At 40.7% G+C, this 18672-nt stretch overlaps 1 protein-coding gene across 1 annotated transcript in view; it reads right to left on the bottom strand.

Annotated features, from left to right (window-relative positions):
• Positions 1 to 18672, bottom strand: part of LOC138947175 (scavenger receptor cysteine-rich domain-containing protein DMBT1-like) — a 70020-nt gene that overhangs the window by 36551 nt on the left and 14797 nt on the right. Inside the window, exons 7-16 of the mRNA XM_070318614.1 lie at positions 17446 to 17639; positions 16125 to 16269; positions 15678 to 15874; positions 15011 to 15182; positions 10854 to 11029; positions 9359 to 9521; positions 7466 to 7644; positions 6786 to 6960; positions 4630 to 4861; positions 314 to 441 (exon numbers count right to left, since the gene is read on the bottom strand). Coding sequence (XP_070174715.1) covers positions 314 to 441; positions 4630 to 4861; positions 6786 to 6960; positions 7466 to 7644; positions 9359 to 9521; positions 10854 to 11029; positions 15011 to 15182; positions 15678 to 15874; positions 16125 to 16269; positions 17446 to 17639 — 1761 coding nt within the window. The remainder of the gene's footprint in view (positions 1 to 313; positions 442 to 4629; positions 4862 to 6785; positions 6961 to 7465; positions 7645 to 9358; positions 9522 to 10853; positions 11030 to 15010; positions 15183 to 15677; positions 15875 to 16124; positions 16270 to 17445; positions 17640 to 18672) is intronic.

Here is an 18672-nt window from a genome sequence, read left to right as displayed (position 1 = left end):
TCCTTCCCGCCCCCCCCCCCCCCCCCGCTTTTTTCTCTCTCTCTCTCTCTGTCTCTGTCTCTCTCTCTCTATCTTCTCTCTCTCTCTCTCCTCCCTCTTCTCTCTTCTCTCTCTTCTCTCTCTCGCATTCAAAGTATTTTCAGAGTGGTGCATTAACAGGCTTTTGCAATTTCGTCGGACTTTCAGCCAAATGTGTCCATTATTTTAGCTGATGTAGAAAATGACGAAGAGAATGATAATTAAGTTGATGAAGATGTTTGTGATCTTCTGTAAATGTATTCATCTTCTAGAAACAATGTGACACAGTACTTGCCTAAAACAGATTTGTAGGAAGCTTGGAAGCCAATGGAAGATGAAGGTAAAGATCCGAATGAGAACAACGAAACGGTCAGACTGCGTCCTGTAGAAGTGATTTTGGGTACTACTATTGAACCGCACAAACTGTTGGGTTGAAAGAAAAAAAGGGAGATACATTTTAAAACGAGCACTCAGATTGTATGTATATTTGTTACACCCCTGTTAATAAAACACTACTGACAGCATCACGCGGCCCAGGCTCAAACAAAAATAGACCTGCCTTATGTTTATTCCTCTTCGTTACACTAGAACTTACGTTTGCAGACCTGCAAAGGATTACAGAGATCCAGGCCTTGAAGAACAGTCATTGCGGTGTGGTACGTACAATCAACATTATATTTGTGACTGTTTACTTTCAAAGAGTTGAAATAGATTAGCCGAGACCATAACTCAATGTACGCGCACCCTGCACCCAATTTTGTGTTTAGAAATACGAAAACAGGAAGTTTTATTGGTGCTACAACAAGTTACAACTTTTCGGGGAGCATTAACAAAGAGCAACATGTCACAATTGATCATATAGCATGACTTCCCTTCTTTGTCTCTGTTATTCTAGTGAGAAAATATCCAGCGATATTTCTCCGAAGGCCTAAAGTTCGGCCATGACCTAGGCAAAATAACTTGCGCAGCCGTAGAATTGAAACAAGAAAAAGGAAATCTTTTATGAAATGATTGGGAGCCACGAAAATTTGACCTCTTGATTCCGACCATGAACCCGCTGTTGATAATCTGGAAGGTCATACCAGAGATGCAGATCTATTTCTGGTCGTGCCGATTCATAGATTCAACCTACAAACTGCGACCTCATCTGTGATCAGATGGCCAAGCAATGCGTGGAATCTTTTACTCTAAAGCCTTATGGCTCGTTGTGACAAGCATTAAACGGATGAATTTAACCACATGCCGTTTATTTCAGTCTTCAGAAATCTGCAAACGCATCAATGCCTCCTGTTGTCGGTGTTTTGTACAGAAATCTCTTCCACAAGATAGATTCGCTGATTTGTCTCACGAAGCCGTCATCAACACGAACACAACGATTGCAGAAGCAAACTTTGCACCTACACAACTGAGACACAAGACTGCTTATTTCACAGCTGCAATGCCAACAGAGAACACAGACGTTTTGGGTACTCACGCGGCCTCGTCAAGTCTGACAACAGGCGGAAGGTATAGTTCACTGGACCACTACTTTCATATAAAGACTACAAGGTATGACACTCAGCTTCGAGTCTTCTGTGTTCTTGGAGTCACTTCCTGTGGAAAATGCTTTTGTTCAAGACGGCTTTCCTCTTCCTACAGTCTGTTTCCTACAGTCTGTGTAGGTCAAATAAATACAGTTGAATGATTGTTTTAACAATATGTACCTTTAATTGTCAGCTGCCGTCCGCTGCAGGTTGTTTTTTACCATCATTTGGACGAATGTTCGTTTGCGAACCGCTATCATGAATCATTGGAAAAATCATACATGCCGCACCGAATATGCATACCAGCGCTCATTGGTCTAAAACATATGTAAATATTGCACAACGGAATAACAATAACCGTGAAGCGATCCAGACGATTTCAGTCGACCAATGAAAATAATCATCGAATATCCGGTTATTAACCAATGAGCGCATCGGACTACTATCTCCTCGGACCTACAACCGTTCAGCCATCATCCAGGATCTAAGTGATATGCCGGCGACAGACAGGTTTGGTCGCGCAGAATACGGTTTAAAAACATGCAGCGGACAGGCAGCTAATCATAAAAGGTACAGACAGTTAGAACATTCATTTATCCTGGCATTTGTAAAGTTACAAAGATTCTCGACATTGGCAACTATTTTTTGCATAATTTTTTCTGAAGTTAGTGGAGCAAGACTCGAAGCTGAGTGTCATACCATTGTAGTCTTTCTATGAAAGTAGTGGTCCAGTGAACAATACTTTTCGCCTGTGGTCTGACCCAAGGAGGGAACCCACCGAGCCAAAAACAAATGACGTCAGAGTCTCTTACATTTTGCGTGTAACTTTGTCATGACGTCTTTTTATGACAGTATGCGCGACAATTTTGTTCGCTTCCGGTGTCATTTTAGACTGCGGGACAAGCAACTCGAAAGTAGTTTAAACAGCTGAAACACTTTTTTGGGTTGCCGTTTCAATGTTAACTAAAAAGTGAAAGAAAATAAAACAATGTTTAGTGACGAAATGACAGTGGATTGAGCATTTCTTCCGATTGGTGAAGGTTCGTACGATTGAAGCTTCTTTCACTCCGTGTCATCCAACAAGACTAGATTTGTAGCAGACGACAAACAACGTATGTGTAGTACCTATCTTGTGATGACAATTATGTCGTTATAAATTATCTGTACGTTGTGAAGACATTTCAAAACAAAAATTAGCTTTGATGCGTCACGGGATATATGTTACACCTCTGATTCATCCATGGAATCGCGTGGTATTTCGTCTCGACAGGGTGAATGAATACATTATGTATTTTCCGGAACTGGACAAAACTGGCCTTGCCAAGACTGACACAAAATATAGTTCCAGAACTTCTGGGCTTGCGTTGGTTATTCTGCCCATGGTGAATTTCCCATGCTTTGTTTCCACATCCCATGACAAATTCTCCTTATTTTGGTCATACCATAATTATGTAGAGGTTACATGCCGAGTCTCAGTGATTATTAAAAATAATGGTCGAAGTTGGCGGATCATGAAAAATGCGAGCTTCAGCGAGCTTTTTCATGACCGCGTCCTTTCTTCAGTTATTCAAAGAAAACAGGAGATTTTGTGCGAAAGTTTGATCGAATCCGAATCACTCAACCAGTCAACCTGCGCAGGCGATCGATTAATGCGCGGTTGTATAGTTCCGTGAAAATCATTCCATTCTGTTAACACTTCTTGTCAGTTTCCCTGTTTTAGACTAAAATCAAGTACACAGATATGCTGTTATTCTGCTGTGGCGGTAAAGGCAGATATTGTGTGTTCTGTTTATGTTTTAGTATCGTTTCGGATAATGTTCTTTCGTCAAATAGGACTAGCAGACGAACTTTTGCATCCGTGTTCCAACGTTAATTACTGTATGAAGTTCAGTTTTCTGGGGAAAATAGTGTATGAAACCGCTTTATGTTGTTTAAATTGATGAGATGTGTGCATTTGGTTGCGTGTGATCTGTTTATAAAATGAAATGACCGTCGGATTGCAGTCAGTGTTGTCGAAGAAACTGCGTTAAAAGAAGGGGAACTACTCTTGTCGGCAAGAGTATGAGTTACTTGCCTTGGGAATCTGCTTGTGATGAACGGTGTGTGCACGGCAGATCTAGATTCAGAAAACAACCTAACTCATGGATTTTATATGGAGATTCATGTGTTCAGGCCTGTAGTTGTTAATTTAAATGCGGTATGTTTGTATTGTTTGCTCCAGAGATGTATATTTCGTACGTATAGAGCGTTCGGAACTTTTCAGTCGCAAAAGTAGTACCAAAACAGAACAGCTTCTCAACCCATTGCACTATCGAGGATTCAGGCTGTTGCTGGCTCGTTATTTGTTTGGTTGCTGGGTCATTATCGAAAAATAACTAGCTCTACACGTTTACAGAGGTAACGAAGCAGAGGGGGGAATAAATACTTTTACAGCTCCGATTCATCCATGGTACCGCGTGGTATTTTGTCTCCAGGGGATGACAGAATATAATGACGTCACTCTCAGCAGAGCCTCGAGTGCCGTCCTCATATTCATTGACCCAGTCTCGACAAAATATCACGCGATATATCATATCATACGTACCATGGATGGACGGAGCTGTAACTTATACATACAACACACGGACTTCTCCGTTGGCAGCATACAATTTGAGCCGATTTTGTGAAAAGGCACGCACGATACAAGCAAGAGCGAGGCAACCCAGAATGTCGACGAAAAATGACCACGGGTGACTGTACTGTGCGTTTCACCCTGACATAACAATGAATCTAAACCAATTGTCAGCGGTTCTGGTATATTTAGCAAATGTATCAGTATGCAAGATAGTTATCTCAACTGAATTAAAACGTCAACGCGAAAGAAAAATCGCACACACCTTTTTGGAGCCCCGATGTCTCATGCGGTCATTGTCGAAATTAAAATATTGAAGACGAGAAACAGTTACATTATTTGATTGTGTAAGTAGAGAAACAAATCTTCTTTCGTGACGTACCAGAAACATATCTGTGTTGTTACTTTTACAGTTACTACAAGCTAAATAATAATTCTCAATAAGTATTAGACAACCTGTACATAAGTAATGCTCACGTTTCGATGACAGTACTTGCATCCACGCCATCTCCATCATAGATGCGCACGTAAGCCCCTGAACAATCGTAAGTGTTCTTCTGGCCGACAGCGAACTCTTTAAAAGTAAGTTGCACAATGCCCGAGGGTACTGTGATGGTCCATACACAGTTAGTGTAAACGGCATGCTGCACGGGGTAGCCAGGTGAAGCGAACACGCCTGCTCTGGAGGTCATTTTCTTTGACGCACACTCTGAATGAGAACACAGATCTCAGCTCTAAAACAAATGTCAAGTCATTTATGACTCGCATATGAATAACAATTACATCAATGATTGTTTGCGCAGTGATAAATGGCAAGTCATTTATGACTCGCATATGAATAACAATTACATCAATGATTGTTTGCGCAGATATATATGTGTGTGTGTGTGTGTGTCTATGTGTGTGTGTATGTGTGTGTGTGTGTGTGTGTGTGTGTGTGTGTGTGTGCGCGTGTGTGTGTGTGTACGTCTGTGTCTGTGTCTGTGTCTGTCTGTGCATGTGTCCTTTTGTGGGAGCATTACTGTTTATGCCTACTGTTGTTAAAAGAATGTATTCGAGTGCACGATTATATACATCATTTTATTTTATTTTTTCTGTGTAGAAGTGATATTTCACATTATATTGAGTAATGATGCACAATGATTTACCAAATGTTTAATCTGTGTGTTTTTGTGTAATATCGTTTTGTAATAGTGAGGCAGACCTAATTATTGTTTTGTAAAGACGGACAATAAAGTGTTTGTTCTTGCAACGACACGTGTTCTTCTTCTTCTTCTTCTTCTTCTTCTTCTTCTTCTTCTTCTTCTTCTGCGTTCGTGGGCTGAAACTCCTACGTACACTTGTGTTTTTTGCACGAGTGGAATTTTACGTGTATGACCGTTTTTTTACCCCGCCATTTAGGCAGCCATACGCCGTTTTCGGAGGAAGCATGCTGGGTATTTTCGTGTTTCTATAACCCACCGAACTCTGACATGGATTACAGGATCTTTTTCGTGCGCACTTGGTCTTGTGCTTGCGTGTACACACGGGGGTGTTCGGACACCGAGGAGAGTCTGCACACAAAGTTGACTATGAGAAATAAATCTCTCGCCGAACGTGGGGACGAACTCACGCTGACAGCGGCCAACTGGATACAAATTTAGCGCGCTACCGACTGAGCTACATCCCCGCCCGACACGTGTTCAAACTGCCCGTTTCGTAATTCTGAGACCCCAACGCAACCACTGACATTAATACGCTGTTCTCTTCACAGAAGAAAAAAACACCAGTCAATACAAAATTACATAAGCCGAAGAGTTACTTTCTTGAGCGCTGTCCAAAAAGAAAACAAAATTCTTGGGCTGCAAAAATAGTTGCGCCGGTCACGTTGAAGCTCAGAAAGAACTGACTGCGAATTATTGACGACCACAGAGGTACTTGTACATACCTTCCGAGTGGCAATATATGGACGTAAAATGATTGAATCAAGCTCTATTCTACGAGAAAAAACAACTTTTTAGTATTAAACGAAAACTAGAAAGATTACATGAAAACCATGAAACAACTTTTATTCTATATACGGGAGAGAGACACTCGTGAGATAATTATCGTTCAAATCACACGTGTGTATATCATGTAAATGAGGTCATGTCAAGCAAGTCTGGCAGGTACCTGTTTTTCCACGCCACTGCTTATGATGCCAAAGTCACCCAGACAAACGTCATTATAGAAAGAAAACAATTGCGCTCGATAATTACCCTCGATGAAGTTTTAGAACTAACATGTCACGCCACACTTTCAGAGTGACTTTTTTTTACTTTGACGTAATAGATTGCACGAGGCTTTAAAAGAGATCGAGGTTCAAACACAAGCGTCTTCAATTTAGCTGCCTCGACTGCAGGACATTTTCAGTAAAATACACGTAAGTACAGTATGTAGGATAAACAGAATACTACATGGCTTGCTGTGTCGTACCAGATTTACACTCGTTGCTTTTTCAAATAGTGAACAGCTCGCTTTCGCTCGCAGTTCAATATTTAAAATAAACTCGTGTAGATCTGGTACGACACAGCAAGCCATGTAGTATTCTCTATAATTCAATGAACAGAACAGAAAATGAAGTAAAGAACAATTCTATGAAGTGTATAATATACCTTTGATTTGAGACGTGTAAGTGGCAACAAATCCAGAGCTTGTAGAACTTGTGAGGCTGTCAGTGTGAAACTGGATCAACAAGGAGTTGGAACTTGATTTCACCGCCGGCGGAAGTGATGCTCCGCACAAAGGAACAGTAAGCAAGGGGAAATCCTCCGAAATCCCGTCTCGTATCTTGAAACACGCACACACGGAGCCTATTACATCGTAACTCTTATTTCGCATTTATATTATTGGTTTCAAAAAAGGTCTGAGTGAAATGGTTCAATTGAGCAGATTCTATACAAGATTCTATACACCCCCCCCCCCCCCCACCACCCCACCCCTCTCTTGCTGTCTCCCGCTCTGTCCCGGATGGACATCAAATGTAAAAGGACAATAACTAAACAATATACAAGCAATCTTTCTCTCTCTCTCATACCCACACCCACACACACAGACGTACACACATACACACACATATACGTACACATACATACACACAAGCACGCACGCACACACACAAAAAGACACGCACATACACACACACACACACACTCACTCTCTCTCTCTTTCTCTCTCTCTCTCTCTCTGTGTCTCTCTCTCTCTCTCTCTCTCTCTCTCTCTCTCTCTCTCTCTCTCTCTCTCTCTCTCTCTCTCTCTCTCTCTCGGGTACACTTGCACAGTATTTACATCGCACCTGTACGTAGTCGTTACATGGGTTTGCAAAATCCAAGTTGAAAGATGTGAAGTTCAGCTTGATGTAGTATCCAGTCTGCAGTGTGATGATGTAGACACAGTCCAAGTCAGCAGGATAGGGCAATGGTGACTCCGCAGACATTATTTTTCCACTCGTGCTTGTGAATGTTCGTCTGCAAGCTGTACAGTCAGTATACTCATTAAAATGAAATTAAAACATAACCAGCACCATCTTCTCAACAAAAAGCATTTTTAGTGTCTGCGTTTTTTGTCTTCAAGACTTTTTTTATATTTAGTCAAGTTTTGACTAAATATTTTAACATCGAGGGGGAATCGAAACGAGGGTCGTGGTGTATGTGCGTGTGTGTGTGTGTGTGTGTGTGTGTGTGTGTGTGTGTGTGTGTGTGTGTGTGTGTGTGTGTGTGTGTGTAGAGCGATTCAGACTAAACTACTGGACCGATCTTTATGAAATTTGACATGAGAGTTCCTGGGTATGAAATCCCCGAACGGTTTTTTCATTTTTTTGATAAATGTCTTTGATGACGTCATATCCGGCTTTTCGTGAAAGTTGAGGTGGCTTTTTGTTAGACCAGCATTTGTGTGTTGGTCCTCGGGGAGCATATCGCCTTTTGTCACATATTTATCAACCGCGGCCCTCGGCCTCCGTCGATAAAGATGAAACAAAAGGCGATATGGTCCCCTCGGACCAACAAGGAAGCAGGTCTGTCAACAAGCCACCAAACATCTTATATTTGTTTCGCATAACTTTTATTTCTTGTTTGTGTGGAAACTTCGAAACTACTTTTTATGTGTTGACTTATTTACCGTTTCTACCGCTGTGAGGGTGTTATTTAGTGTTAGTTTTTTTAGGTCACTCGAACTTGTTTGGAAAATGTTAACTACATAATCACTCTTTGGACACACATTCTATGCATTACCGATGACGTAACATATCTGACCTTGCTTTAGTCATCCACACCTTCACGGGTCACGTTAAAGTACGAATCACATGTTTAATACTGGTTCGAAGAAACTAAGCAGAAGTGTGTGCGTGTATATATTGGTGATGCTAAATGACACGAAAATGCTTGTGAATTTGGTAACATGCGTAAAGTCAATACTATTTAAGTTATGAAGGCAAACTGTGCCCTTACTGAAATGTGTCGTTATGCGTCGCATTAACCACCTAAATTCGTTTTTACCGTTGGAAAGTATTTTTAATAGGCAGTTACAGATAAGAAGCATTTTTGTGTGAGTGTTCGAAGAACAAAACGTTAAAAAAAGTTAGCTTGTTGTACTCGATAAGATGTATTTAATTCATTGTATGAGATATTGTTGATTGTTGTTATTTATTTGAATAAAATTGTAAAAAAAAAAAAAAAAAAAAAAAAAAAAAACCCACCTAAATGGCTTCACACCAAGCCTTTTGCAGGTCATACAAAAATGACATATAGCCTACTGTTTGGTATGCCCTCGCTCATTGTTAGACGAGATCGGTAAGAAACAAAGACTGTTTTGGGTGAAGAATGTATCTTTCTTTTTGCTGACTTGCAATATTTGTTTAGGTTTAGGTGTTTTGGGGGTTTGATTGTTAGCTTGTTGTTTCTTTCTTCTTTTTGCTTTTTTTTTTAATTGGGGACTCAGCTTTTATGAATTCAAAATTGGGAGTGGCTGCATGTGCTTCTCTGTTTTTTCCAACAGACACTCATGTATTTCAAACTGTTGGTATGGCATACAAAGGAGAATTGAATGATAGGCCTTTGAAGCTTTCTAGCACGTTGCCAGGTTTCGACATAAAAGGCTTCAACACAAAGATTTAGACCTAAACATAATTATAAACTTAGGTTTTTGTATGGTGAGTAGTATATTTCACACACACACAAAAACTCCCTACCTGCTGTCCAGCTGGCTAGAAATGCGTGACCAATTGATATGTTGAACACGGACTTGAACAAGATTTCCATTCTATTCCCATTTGACACAAAAACGGCTGAAGTCTGCGGACGACAATACACAGATGCCGTGCGTCTATATCCCTGGTCACCCATGTAGTTCAACTGCAAAAAACGACAGTTTTACCAGCATATAGGGACAACATATTATTAAGAGAAATTATTGACTGATTGTAAAAATCACCAGAATCAGTGATAAATATAATACAGTCATTTCTAAAACGTCAGTAACGCATATTTGTGTGATTCCAGTTCATTGTAATATCGCCTGAAAGAAAACGACACTCTCAACATAAAATCTGAAAGAATCGAACAAAAATAATCCATGTTCAAATACCGTAATGAAATAAACTCAAATTGCACGTCCATTCTTGTAAACTGCTGAGTTTTGCCATACAATTGTTCGTAGTGTTCATATTCCAACTCTGACCTGAGTAAAGCTCAGATTATTACAGATGTTTATTTTGGCACACACACACACACACACACACACACACACACACACACACACACACACACGCACACACACACACACACACACACACACACACACACATGTGCGGACGCATGCACGCCATGTACCGATGTGTGTGTGTGTTTGTGATTGCGTGCGTGTGTGCGTGCGTGCGCACGTGTGTGTGTGTGTGGAGTGATTCCCAGACAACTATTGGACTGGGTTTTTTCAGATGATATTCCCACACATTTTTTTTTTAATTGTTCGATAAATGTCTTTGATGACGTATGTCCTCAGACGATTTTAGCGAAAGTTCAGGCGTACTGTCATGCACTCCTTTTTTGATCAGATTGATTGACATTTTGGTCAATCAATCTTCAACGAAGTCCGGACTATGGCATTACATTTCTGCGTGGAAGCTTGAAATTTAATTTATAAGGATATAGTCATTACAAATCTTAAACATCTGTAAAAAATCAAAATGATAATCAGAGAAACCGAAACGATTGCCTTGTATTCTGCATCATCCACTTAATCCCACAATATATAAATATGTTACGTTTGGATTAAAACTCAAGCTCAGAAAGTACAAAAGAATACAGAAAACCGCGCTTTCCTCTTGAGCACAAGCCCTACTGCACTATACCTGCTGCCATTCAAGAGATTAATAGCCGGCCACTCGCTGTAGGCACGATTTTGAGACAGATTTTTTCATCCAGTGTGTCAGCGCATTCTCGGCCTCGAGGAATCAGTGAAGTCTTGGTGACAAAATATCCCGTGTGTTCGGGGTACTTACAATGAAAAATGTTTTAAAAAGTTAATTAGGCTCTACGTTCGCATGCTTCGCGAAGACGAGCTAGACCCGTCTCAGTCTTCGGGTTCAGACTAGCGAAGCCTTAGTACATGCATGAAGTCTCAGTGTTGGCTGTTTTAAGTGTTGATCTTTTATTTTATGTTATCGCTTCACGTGACTTGTTTGTTACCTGCAATGACTCCTCGGCATGACAGGTGCTGCTATTATAGTCAGACACAACGAGAGTGATGGACTGATAGGGTAGAGCGCTGATGATCCACTTGTAGTCTGTTTCGTCGGCGTACAGGTTTGGATATCCTGGGGAGTTTAATACTCCAGAACTTCCTGTCACATTGTTGATTTGTTCTGAAACAGCAACATTGCCAGACCAATCTTGAATTTCAAACGCAGGAAAGTTAATACAAAATATTCAACATTCCAAAAGCAAATAGTAAACAATAGTACCTGGGTACTTTACTTCGGCCCATTTAGTAGTGTCTTTGCACGATGTCTATATACTTGCCAGGAACATCTTATGATGTCACACGCATTCCTTCTTTGTCACTACTAAAGCAAACGTGTGCAAGATTGTATGTTACACGCTTTGATGCCGAAATCAATTATTTTGATTATGCATTTATTTCTGAACATTTTTACCTTTACATACATTCAGTCACTACCTTAAACACTTATGTTTTCAGTATTCGTTTCAAGTGATCACGAACGTAGAAACATGGGTATCAAAGCGTTGTTACATTTTGTTGTGCATTCTGAATAGTGTGCCAACCGGCCTTGGTCAGTCAATCACGTTTTATCTGTGTACTAAGTGTTTGACGGTAAAAGAATAACACCAACCCCGTTCTCCTGTATATAACTGAAAGCCACATTTTCTTCTTCATTCAATTTCTGTTTTCAAAAGCTTCGTCAACTTTCCACTTACACGACACGGTCCCTTTACCAAGCTTCAATGAAGAACCCTGAATACGAAAGGTCAAAACAAAACAATAGGTACTACTTTCACTATCGTCGTCTGCAACGAAAACCGAAAATGGTGAAACGTTTTGCTACGTACACAGAGGACGAAATTGCAAAGAAAAGATCGAACCTTACACCTGTGACTAGGAAAAGTTGCATAGACAGTTCCGTGCGGATCTTACCACGTATCAACGTACATCCGATGCTCAGAACCTACAGATGGGTGACGCTTTGGCGATTGAGGCTTCGTCTTTAGCTCTAACACGCACGCAGACAGTCAGGCAGGTCTAATCTGCACCAGCGGTGATGGAAGGTTTGGATTTAGAAACACTCGAATGTTACTTCGACAAGATAAACGAACCGAAAGACGAAAGTGTGCCCCAAATTCGGAAAATATTCTTTCAAAACTGCACTGTAAACAACATCAACATCACTGTGAGAAAAAGAACAATCCAAACACAACCAGTTCCCCTCTGGAACATTTCGGGTGGACTTTCCCACGACCTGACCTACAAAAATTATCCGTGTTCGTTCGCGCTTTGCATTCAATCTGTGTTAGTGCGCGCGTGTGTTTTTGTGTTTAGCTTTCGTTGGTTTGTGCTGTTTGGTTCCAAAAAAGTTTATTTTTTTCATTGAAAGATTCAGAAACGTTGGTTGATACTTTGTTAAATGCATTCAACCAGAAAAAGACACGAAACGAATTGGATCTAACTTTTGCGCGCATGCGTGTGTACGGTATGTGTGAAAAGGCAATTGTGTTGTCAGTCTGGTTTTGTGCCTGTTATTTTGTGCACAAAAACTCATTTATATCTTTCTATGCCTATGCTGTGAGACATAATCGCCATTACGAGCTAGTCGTGTGACAGTACCCGCTATTACGAGCTAGTCGTGTGACAGAGAGTTTTCTTGCACACGAGACTGTAGATGTTTCACGACGGCTTTAGCCGGAGTGAAACAGCAGCAGTCGAGTGTGCAAGAAAACTCTCTGTCACACGACTAGCTCGTAATGGCGATTATGTCTCACAGCATAGGCATAGAAAGATATAAATGAGAACCAAACAGCACAAACCAACGAAAGCTAAACACAAAAACACACGCGCGCACTAACACAGATTGAATGCAAAGCGCGAACGAACACGGATAATTTTTGTAGGTCAGGTCCTGGGAAAGTCCACCCGAAATGTTCCAGAGGGGAACTGGTTGTGTTTGGATTGTTCTTTTTCTCACAGTGATGTTGATGTTGTTTACAGTGCAGTTTTGAAAGAATATTTTCCGAATTTGGGGCACACTTTCGTCTTTCGGTTCGTTTATCTTGTCGAAGTAACATTCGAGTGTTTCTAAATCCAAACCTTCCATCACCGCTGGTGCAGATTAGACCTGCCTGACTGTCTGCGTGCGTGTTAGAGCTAAAGACGAAGCCTCAATCGCCAAAGCGTCACCCATCTGTATGTTCTGAGCATCGGATGTACGTTGATACGTGGTAAGATCCGCACGGAACTGTCTATGCAACTTTTCCTAGTCACAGGTGTAAGGTTCGATCTTTTCTTTGCAATTTCGTCCTCTGTGTACGTAGCAAAACGTTTCACCATTTTCGGTTTTCGTTGCAGACGACGATAGTGAAAGTAGTACCTATTGTTTTGTTTTGACCTTTCGTATTCAGGGTTCTTCATTGAAGCTTGGTAAAGGGACCGTGTCGTGTAAGTGGAAAGTTGACGAAGCTTTTGAAAACAGAAATTGAATGAAGAAGAAAATGTGGCTTTCAGTTATATACAGGAGAACGGGGTTGGTGTTATTCTTTTACCGTCAAACACTTAGTACACAGATAAAACGTGATTGACTGACCAAGGCCGGTTGGCACACTATTCAGAATGCACAACAAAATGTAACAACGCTTTGATACCCATGTTTCTACGTTCGTGATCACTTGAAACGAATACTGAAAACATAAGTGTTTAAGGTAGTGACTGAATGTATGTAAAGGTAAAAATGTTCAGAAATAAATGCATAATCAAAATAATTGATTTCGGCATCAAAGCGTGTAACATACAATCTTGCACACGTTTGCTTTAGTAGTGACAAAGAAGGAATGCGTGTGACATAGAGTTTTCTTGCACACTCGACTGCTGCTGTTTCACTCCGGCTAAAGCCGTCGTGAAACATCTACAGTCTCGTGTGCAAGAAAACTCTCTGTCACACGATTAGCTCGTAATAGCGGGTAATATAATCTGGACAGAATATTTCCATGTGACTCGTCGTGAATCGGTAACAACAAATATACCCCGATCACAGTCTATGCAAGATTTGAAAATTGTAACCTTGATTGATTTTACACTGGTAGACCAGAAGCTTGATCGATTCTGATTCACAAAACAAATAAACACCATTCAACCATTTGTGTGCCACGGAAGCGTGGAAATATGTACATGTCTACATTTTGTAAAGCGCGGGAGTACCTTTCTGTTCTAATTTGTGGAAATAACTGTTTGGTCATCCCTGTGATTTAAGGTTTTGCCAGCGTGATATGTAACCTCATTGCATTCACCAAATGACATCATGACTTGATAAGGTACAGCCAGGCACTAGACCCTATACAGCCATTTTGGTGCTCATTACATTTATTTTGCTGTCTTTACCTTCCTTCAAAAAGTATTATAATAATAATAACTGACTTTTCTATAGTCCAACATCCCTAAACCAGCTCTAGGTGTAACTTCTTTGCAATTACAAAACACACACACACACACACACACACCTAAAGTGTGGATGGTTACCTAAGAGGCGGCACTGGGTGTAGTGCCTTTCTAGTGCACTTGCACTACAACAGCACTGGGTGCAGTACTCGCTCCGGCATCGAAGAATTTTGCACTAAAAAATGAACAAAATTTGACCTATTTCGTCGCCTATAGAGGACGGAAAGAATGTCATTTTGAACATTGTTATGACATTCTTTCCGTCAAAAAAGTCAATTTAACGGTGTTAAATGAAGCGACCATCCACACAGTTAGGTTGCCATCCAGAGTTTAACATTCTTATGACATTCTTTCCGTCAAAAAAGTCAATTTAACGGTGTTAAATGAAGCGACCATCCACACAATCAGGTTGCCATCCACAGTTTAGGTTGCCATCCACGTGTGGATGGTTGCCTTATGGTGATTTAGGCAACCAAACCTGTGGAAATATGGGTACACACACACCCACACACACACACACACACACACACACACACACACACACACATATATAACACCCCCCCACACACACACACACACACATACTAACACCCCCCCACACACACACACACACACATACACAATCACGCACACACACACACACACACACACACACACACACACACACGTACACACACCTTACCTCTTTCACGCCCATATACATTTAGTTGAACTCCTGTACTTGTAGCATCTGTGACATAATCGCTATGGAAGTGCAGCAAAGCCATGTTTTGTGTTAACGTCAAAGACGATGGGAGAGAGGAGCCGCAGAATCGCCCAAGGCTGGTATCCGAAACTGTAGGTCCGTCAAAGATCTTATATAAAAAAGAGTAACAAACATGAATCAATTTCTGGAGGAAAGGAACACGTGCCCATTATTGCTTTTAGTTTTGAGATGACTGAATATAAGACAGGCTTCTTGACAAGGATGTTAAACGGCTTCTTTTTGATAACACGTACTACCATTAATGGGGAACATGACACTTCCACTAAACCCGGAGTAGTAATGCCTGCGTTTTGCAATGTCATTTGCTGCATAGTGCTAAGTGAGGTTTTACGTCAGGAGGTATTTCCCACAGTGAAACTGTTTCAAGCCCCCCCCCTCCCCCCACCGCTCTCAATCTCATGAAAGTAGCAAACGCCAGAATTTATCTTATCATTGAAAGCCAATGTTATTATTCCTTCAATCAATAAGATAACTGAAAGTACCTGCAGTTACATTACAAGCTATAAACGCGCATAACACTAATTTCTCCTTAACACAACATTTCAATGATGATTCAATTCTAAAATGCTACCTCCACACTCACCTCAATGTAATCCTGACAAGTACTACTGGATTTGTCGTCAAGATGGAAGCTGTGGAACCACACATGAGCCAAGACCTTTTTTCTGAACTGTACAGCGTAGTAACAATCCAATCCAGGTGGATAATTACCATCATCATAACCGGGCGATTTGATAGTGTAGGACACAGACCACGGATCAATGTACGAAAAATTACAATCTGTAAAAAAAAATACACCGAAAGATAATACCTATGTGATACAGCGCGGGGACAACATTTGCATTCTTCACTTCTTGTGAGAGGTTTACATTTACATGTGTGTAGCGTTGTTTTAATTTGAACATTTTTTCTCAATTTTAGCTTTATTAAAAAAAAAGGTCCCGGCCTGACCGCTATAAAATATTGAGCGGGTAAAAAACCAAAAGTTATAAGAAAAGGATTATTCGATTCGAGAAATATCTGTTATTACCTTGGGTCCAAGATGCCGCAAAGTCTATGCCAAAGGTACCAGCTCGGTGTTTATGTCTGATGAAGGCTGTATTGTACTCCGAAATCAAGTCAGGAAGCGGTGAGCCGTACGATATCATCCAGTTTTGATCGCCTTTTTGTGAAACCTTTGGATAAACAAGAATCCTGCCTAATAAAGTCACATTCGCAGTACTAAAATATACCATTAAACCATTGTGGAGGATGGGGTTGGGATAGAGAGATTGCCGTCCTAGTGCTTTAGTTACTGAAATTAGTAATCCTAGTTCTGCAAACCGGAGACATGGTTTTAAAATTGAAGGCACGACCCTATCGCATGCAATGATCTTTCTCAAATTAAATGGGAAACGAGAGGCAGGTTTGATGGGAAAAATTTAACCGAGGCAGAAAGGGGTTGGGATCAACGCATATTTGTGACCCTCCGCCACGAAATGAGTCGCATGTCACCTCGCGCGGTTCTGCGCTAGGCTTAATATAAGTCCGGGGGGTGTCAAGTAACAGTGTGAGGGTCACCTTAGTCACAGGCTTATAACTCAAAAAGTTTTCGCTCTTTTCTAAAACGATTTTCACCACTGGATAGAACATAACAAACTCTTTAGGAAAATGTAAAAATATGAAAATCATGCTAGGTGACATGCGACTCATTCCGTGGTGGAGGGTCACATTTCCTTGTCATGGTACCAATTAGTAAAAGCACAAGAACAAGAAAAGTGAGGAGATAGGAGATAGCAAATGCTACATGGCTTGCTGTGTCATATCACATTAACACGATTTGGTTTGTTTTAATTCATATGCGACCGAAATCACCCTGTGATTTACTGAACAATTTATCACTTCAGCGTTCTTGATTTGTCACTTTTGCACCTGTTTTGGATTTCCTGTTTGGGATTTCCAGAAATAACAGTTTCCAGTTTTCATATGTAAATTCTTTTATTTCAGTGTTATTCTAAAGAATGAATCTGTTTCTGGTAACTACATTTGCTTATTTATCCAGACGTTGATTGTGTTTGACGTTATGCCTAAAACCACGAACATATTGTAAGTTTGTTTACCGAGGGACGTGCTTTAACAGAGACAAATATCGAAACGGTTTTGGGCAGAATAAACTTGACAACCCCACCTTTTTAATCTCCCTGTTTGCCGGAGCTAGCCACTCTCGGTAACAGTGACTCAACCGCGCGCGGGACTCTGAGACGTTTGCAAGAACCCAGTCCTCTACGGAAGAAGAAGAAGAAGTTACTAGCCCCCGCATCCCTGCTAGACTAACGATATTTTCTTCGTTTGCCAAAGCAAAACACAATTACCTGTATGTAACTGGAACGACCAATTTGGTTGTGAGCGTTGATGTCCGAGAAGGAAAGTTTCAGCTTTCTGCCGGACGCCACTTCAATTTTCCACACACACACTGTGTCTTCTGTGAAATAATGCCCTGCTGGGTAACCTGGTGACCTTACAGAACCTGTCCCGTTCTTGGTGTATCCTACACATCCGTCTGGAACTGAAACACGGCCATTTGAGAGACTGAGATGTTTTAGTTTTTTGTTTTGTTTTTGTTTTTGTGCTTTTTACTTCTTAACCACTTTGGCTATTTGGGACCAATTCAATTGTGTTGTTTTTCTCTTTTCTTTGTTTCAAAGGAGATCAAGATTTAAAAACAATATTTGAAGTAACAAGTGTGAGACAATAAGCGCTGTGATTTTTTGTTAACCTTATTCACTTTACTGTGATAAAACCAAATGTACATAGTTTCAAATATGAAGACCACCATGTAAACTACAAAGGGAAACACATTTCAATTCAATCGGTCCTGAATACCCATGTAGACTGAAGGGACACGATAAACCAACAGCCAACACCATTGCCGCTTAGGACCTTTCAAGCAAACGAAATATAAAGGGTCTGTCAAATTTCAAAGTTTGCTCTTTTGTTTTGCAGCTCCTCAATTTGAAATAACGGAGTTTGCTTGCTCAGTCGAACAACAATAAGTCACAATAATATCGGTTTAGCTGATAAAGAATGGCATCCTTCAGTGTGCCTAACGACTTGTTTCACATCAGTCATTTTATCGAATGGAGTTATATCCTATTAGAAAGACCCCGTATTTCAGTCCAGATCTGAACTTGAAGCCAGAAAGATAAGGTTTATACAATCCTTAATCTCAATTCATCACCACAAACTGGGATGAGTTTGCCAAATTGAAGCAAGGATTTAAGCTTTTGGAAATGTATTTAATAACCCATGTTTTGAAATGAAAGTTTTGCATTTTCCAAAGTAATTGCCGACACCAAGCACCATTCATGTCTTTTCAAGATTTATTCTTGAATATGATCTTCTTATATTTAAACACACAGTACACTCATCGTCGTCAGTCTGAGCGTCGCTGGCTAGCTTCTAAACTAACAGTCCACAAGCAGATCTACGAAACAGCGAAGCAGAAAGTGACTGATCTCGTCCAAGGTGCGAAGACTGCCTTCTACTCTGCTCGCGTCTCTGCTAGCAGCTCGTGTAAAGAACTCTACAGAAACATGAAC

This window comes from Littorina saxatilis, linkage group LG14 (genome assembly GCF_037325665.1).
Source record: "Littorina saxatilis isolate snail1 linkage group LG14, US_GU_Lsax_2.0, whole genome shotgun sequence".
NCBI lineage: Eukaryota > Metazoa > Mollusca > Gastropoda > Littorinimorpha > Littorinidae > Littorina > Littorina saxatilis.
Note: the sequence above shows the minus strand (reverse complement) of the source record. Positions and strands in the feature narration are given on the sequence as shown.